This window comes from Berghia stephanieae, chromosome 5 (assembly GCF_034508935.2).
Source record: "Berghia stephanieae isolate SIO BIC M18660-M18661 chromosome 5, UCSD_Bste_1.3, whole genome shotgun sequence".
Classification (NCBI taxonomy): domain Eukaryota; kingdom Metazoa; phylum Mollusca; class Gastropoda; order Nudibranchia; family Aeolidiidae; genus Berghia; species Berghia stephanieae.
Genome location: NC_088364.1, coordinates 8,100,965 through 8,106,964, shown reverse-complemented (window position 1 = coordinate 8,106,964; position 6,000 = coordinate 8,100,965). Strand labels below are relative to the sequence as shown.

General features: G+C 36.2%; 1 protein-coding gene across 3 annotated transcripts in view; it reads left to right on the top strand.

The window, feature by feature from the left end:
- The window catches only part of LOC144972337 (uncharacterized), a 229,826-nt gene extending 226,901 nt beyond the window's left edge, over window positions 1-2,925 (top strand). For all 3 annotated transcript variants that reach the window (XM_078913433.1, XM_078913434.1, XM_078913435.1), the window contains exon 19: window positions 428-2,925. In XM_078913433.1, coding sequence (XP_078769559.1) covers window positions 428-836 — 409 coding nt within the window. In that variant the 3' untranslated portion in view covers window positions 837-2,925. The remainder of the gene's footprint in view (window positions 1-427) is intronic.
- Window positions 2,926-6,000: the final 3,075 nt, after the last annotated feature.

The following is a 6,000-nucleotide window of genomic DNA, read 5'->3' as shown; positions in this document are numbered from 1 at the left end:
TACAGAAATATGAATAATAAATTTTGTATAGATAGTATGCGCTTGGCTAAGAAGCTCATAACATTGCCATCCGGAAGTATAACGGACCAACACACAAAACTGTATGTATCCATGAACGCTTATAGTCAGGTTAATACAGTTCAGTGAGCATTACTCATAAACGCGGATGGCAAAAAACAATAACAAACACACGAGTGACGTCATCTTCGAACTATCCATTAGGAGCGCTTGGCTTGTAGTTGGTTTGTTTACAAATAGCTTCTCAGCCGGTGACTTCCAATCAAGGGACGCTACTCTTCCGCTAATCTCATTCCCTATAGAGCATAACTATGGCGAATCTGTGTTCTATGCCATTAAAAGGTGCATTTAATTTATCATTTATCAGTTTTACGTTTTCAATTAATATTTCCTTTTTTAAAATTTACAGCCGCTTAACAGTTCAGGACCCAGATGCAGAAGCATCTACTTCCAGCGGAGTCAGAGAGAACGATAACTCTATACAAGGTGATGATGATGACCAAATCCACAAGGATCTCTCCAGAACCGACGAGAAATCCATCCCGCTTACACCTTTATCTTCTCATCGCCCAGAACCAACTCACAATAACCATCATCACACACATAAACAAACACACGATAGGGAGCCGAAGGCATCGACGGCCGCCCCTACAAGGAACGAACCGCACCTTGCTCAAATTCACCACAATAACTCCAATCTGAAAAACGGTGACGTCACCAAAGTGGTCAGCCAATCGGATTGGCCGTCGTATTTTTTGAATGACGACGATGATGACGACGAGGACGAGGAAAAGAGTGTCCGAGTGACGTTGTTATGACGTCACTGTACTTCATTCATTGATTTCATCCATATTTTTTTTCGGTTACACATTTGAATTGGGAATTTTCTATTTTTATATCATTGAATGCAAGCAAGTTGTACTCATTTGCAGGTCTGATACCCGAACGCTCGACTTATTGTTGTCATGGACAATATTTTGTGTTGGTTTGAGAGCATTTCCATTACACCGGTGAGCCTACAACCATTTGGGTTATCAGACCTGCATATAAGTACACGTTGAATGCTAGCAATTTGAAGAACGATGACGTAACAGAATGGATAACGAATCAGATTGGCTGTTTTTTTATTTGATTACAATGAGTGACGTTATAAAGTCATTGTACGTCATTCGTGTATGTTGCTGTATTTTTACTTTTACATAATTTGAAATTGGCATTTTTTTGGATGCCAGCAATTTGAAGAACGGTGATGTAACTTTTTGTTGAAGAATGGTGATGTAACTTTTTGTTGAAGAATGGTGATGTAACTTTTTGTTGAAGAATGGTGATGTAACTTTTTGGATAGCGAATCTCATTGGTCGTTATGTTTGTTTTTGATGACAACGAGTGACCTTGTAATAATAATTTTAAAAAATAATAAATTCCCTTTATTCATCCCTAAGGGGAAATTTTTCTTTAGGGTCTATTCCAAGGGAAGACTGGAATAACCCAGGCGTCAGCCGCAGTGCAGCGCCGCAAAGTGAACTAAGGCTAGGTGACTTGCTCTAGGCCACACAACGCGGCGGGTAGTCGAACTCGGTACCTTTTGGGTACGAAGCAAAGACGGTACCGCTGAGCCACGGTGTCCAATAAAGTCATTGCATCTCATTCGTGTAAATTGCTGTATTTTTACTTTAAACTTTGAAAATTGCATGTTTTAGATGCCAGCAATTTGAAGAATGGTGACGTAATTGTATGTATCGTGAATCTGATTGATCGTTGGGTGTGTTTTTGTTCACGAGTGACCTTGATATGACGTCACTGTCCTTCAGTCATTTGTTTCATCAAATTTTTAAATATTTTATTTTTGTGACATAGATATTTGAATTTGGTATTTTCTATTTTGATATCATTTAATGTTAAAGCAATTTGACAATATTGATAGCAAAGTTGATGGGTCCTTGTGTGTTTTTGATGACAACGAGTGACCCTGTAATAAAGTCTTTGTATCTCATTCATGAATGATACTGTATAAAATATATCTTTTACATTTGAGATTGGCATTTGAATGCGATCAAATTGAAGAATTATGACGTAATGAACTGGATAGCATATCAGATTGGCTGTTGTGTTTTTTAGGACGAGTGACCTTCTGATAAACGTTTTGAATGGTAGCAATTTGAAGAATGATGACGTAAGAATATTGATAGCCAATCGGATTGGCCGTTGTGTGTGTGTGTGTGTGTGTGTGTGTGTGTGTGTGTGTGTGTGTAATTTTATGACAACAAGTAACCTTGTTATGAGGTCATGGTATCTCATTCATGTATGGAACTCAAATTTTACCTTTTCATAATTTGAGATTGGCATTTGAATGCGAGCAATTGGATTCAGTAGTCTGATGTCACGCCGCCCGGCAACGGCGGCCATCTTGGTTCTAAACAAAGAAAATCATTACTTTTTATTCTTCAACCTGGCTAGAACTTTTCATCTGTCTTGTGATCAGAATGTGTAAAAGTCAAAACATGATCACATTTATGGTTTTTTTTCCCCTCTGGATACGCTTTTATGCTCGCCGGGGAAATATTTCATACGGACGTCCGCCATTGTTCCGATAGTTTAGAGCAAGTGTTACTAAGTTACCATGCGTCATTAGGAAGGAAGTGACGTTACGACTGTTGAATCCTATTCGAAGAATGGTGACGTAATGATATGGATAGCGAATCGGATTGTCTGCTGTGTGTGTTTTGAATGTCAACCTTTGACCTTGTTATGAAGTCATTGTAATCCATGCTGTATGCGACCGTATTATAAATTATAGTCTCTCAAAATATCAAGTACGTTTGGACAGAGTTTTTTAAATTATATTAAATTTCGAAATTCACATTGGAATATGGACATATATCATCTCTATATCCCCCCCGCCCCCCCCCCCCCCGAGACAATTTCCTCCTTTGCAGTCAGGTTTGTGAGAACTGAGTGGTATAACAGCAATGCGTCTAGGCCCTCTTTGAAACTCCTCGTCTCATCATTGTTTATTACAGTACTTGCTGGGTTCTAGTACGCTGCATTCTAGCAGCACGCTCTACAACACGGGGTGGGGTGACCGTGAAGTTGGGTTACCGAATAGGGAATGAGATTAGCGGAAGAGTAGCGTCCCTTGATTGGACGTCACCCATAGTCTGTGACGTCACCGGCGGAAAAGTTATTAGAGAGAGAACGTCATGTTGGTTGTGCGCATGCGTCTCTCGTCCTCATTGTATCTACATAATAAGTCGTTATCTCCCATCAGCATTGGATTTTGACACGCTCGGGTTCTAGCACGCTTTTTGGCTTTTCCCGATAACGTTCTAGAACTGACGTGTACTTATTTGCAGGTCTGATAACCCAATTCCTTTTGGGCTCATTGTTGGAAATGGAAATTTTTTTTTAAAAATTACGTAAAATATTGTCCATTACAACAATGTTAAACTAGGCCCATGAGTCAGTGGGTTCGGATGTCAGACCTGCATATATGTATACGTCGCCTAGAACCCAACGAGTACTGTACCCTTATCTTTAGAAACGTTATATATATATATATATATATATAAATACTTACAAATGGATTCTGCCGACTGATGAAGTGGGAACACAGAAACGAAATCGTCTTGGCAAGAATAATGTGAGTGAAAATTTATATTTATATATTAGCTCTAACCACCATTATCGAGCACTTTCGTACCTACAAGTACCCACCAACACTCATAAATATATATATATATATATATATATATATATATATATATATATATATATATATATTAACGGAGGGGTGGGGGAGAGGGGGGGGGGGGATATCAGGAAATTATCCGACAACAGTAAAACTAGATACGTATTATTGTGTATGTATTGATAATATGCATTGTACCATAACAATATATTCTAATTGTTCTATGACATGTTACCAACTATCTCAAAACGGTTTTATGCGCGGGTGATTTTTAAATGCTAAAAAGAATAATTTATAGTTTGAAATAGTATAATATAACCCTGGGTTGACTTTGTGTTGTGTTTTACTTATGGAAAAGAAGAATATAGTACTCGTAGATACACTAACAAAAAAGTAATCTTAGAAAGAACAAAAATAAACAAGTAGAAAAAACAAAGAAAGGAAACCAAATACAACACAAAAAGAGGAAAAAAAAAACCAACAAAAAGCAACAACAAAGACAAAAAAAAAATAAAATAAAATACAAAACAAAAACAAAAAACAACATCAAAATAAAAAAAAGAAAAGAAAAACAAAAAAACAAAAACAAAACAGAAACAAAACAAATAAAAACGAAAAGGAAGAATAAAGAATCAATTCACAATTCTGACCGTGGTATCATTGGCCTAAAAATCATTTGTTTACCCCCGTCATAACACCGTTTTGAGGCAATTGAAATCCATCGAATTTCTCATTGTTGTCACCCGTAAAACAACTCAACTGTAGATTATTATGAATATTACTCACAACGTCTCATTTTCATAGATTTTTGCTACGACATGATATTCAAATAAACAAAATATTTTACAATTATAATAAACGCTTTGATTCGTTTGATGTTGTCATCAGTGACTTTATGGATCCGTAGGTTTTGGGTTCAGATCCCGATGTAGGAGTCATAAAGTCGACTCATCGGAAAAATCTCTTTAACCCTCTCCATACCACCTATTGGAAACTCGTCACATTTGATACGATGCAACCGTCACTTTCCTCATCCAGATTTAATTTCTTTTTGCTATAGTTATAAAAACTTGACATTCTGTAATAGAGCTCATATTGGCGAACAATATTATGTATAGAATGTTCTTTTTGTGAAGCTATGTGGTCTAGTGGTATGACACTCGCTTTCGAATCGGAAGGTCCTGGGTTCGAGTCTCGAATGTGACGATTTTCCTGTAGTTCGTAAAGAGAGGGTAAAGCCATCAGCAACACCTATATGCGGGGCATGACGTCTGTTAGGCGATATAACAGGTTTTCGTACAGAGACAACGTTGTTAAATGATCCGTTACTCGTTTTACGCATGAGAGTGGTATGCGCCGCTCAGAGTGGGACTCGAACACAGGACCTTCCGACTCCAAGGCGTTTGCAAGGACCTGGTGTCATCCATCCCCTATGGATGTTAATAATCAAGGGCAGTAAATCTGTCACTAATTGCACAGGATATTGCTTAATTTTTTATTTATCTCCCCTGGATTACCGGGGGAATACCGGGTAGTAGTAGTAGTAGTAGTAGTAGTAATATGCGTAATTATGCGCATTATTATTATTATTATTATTATTATTATTATTATTATTATTATTATTATTATTATTATTATTATTATTATTATTATTATTATTATTATTATTATTAATAGTAAGTAGTAGTAATGTAGTAATGTAGTAAAAGTAGTAGTAGTAGTAGTAGTAGTAGTAGTAGTAGTAGTAGTAGTAGTAGTAGTAGTAGTAGTAGTAGTAGTTGTAGCAGTACTAATAGTAGTAGCAGTAGTAGTAGTAGTAGTAGTAGTAGTAGTAGTAGTAGTAGTAGTAGTAGTAGTAGTAGTAGTAGTTGTAGCAGTACTAATAGTAGCAGTCGTAGTAGTAGTAGTAGTAGTAGTAGTAGTAGTAGTAGTAGTAGTAGTAGTAGTAGTAATAGTAATAGTAATAGTAGTAGTAGTAGTAGTAGTAGTAGTAGTAGTAGTAGTAGTAGTAGTAGTAGTAGTAGTAGGAGGAGGAGGAGGAGGAGGAGGAGGAGGAGTACTAGCAGTAGTATCTAAATCCAAAGTAGCAAATAATAGGAATAATGACGAAAAAGATTGGACCGCCTTTTCCTTTATTTAAGAAGATTTATTTGCTGTCTTAACAACATTCACATGGTTAAGGATATGATGAAACATAGTTAAATACCAACAAAAATAATAATAATAAATATAATTAATAATAATAATAATAATAATAATAATAATAATAAAATAAAATAATATATAATAATATA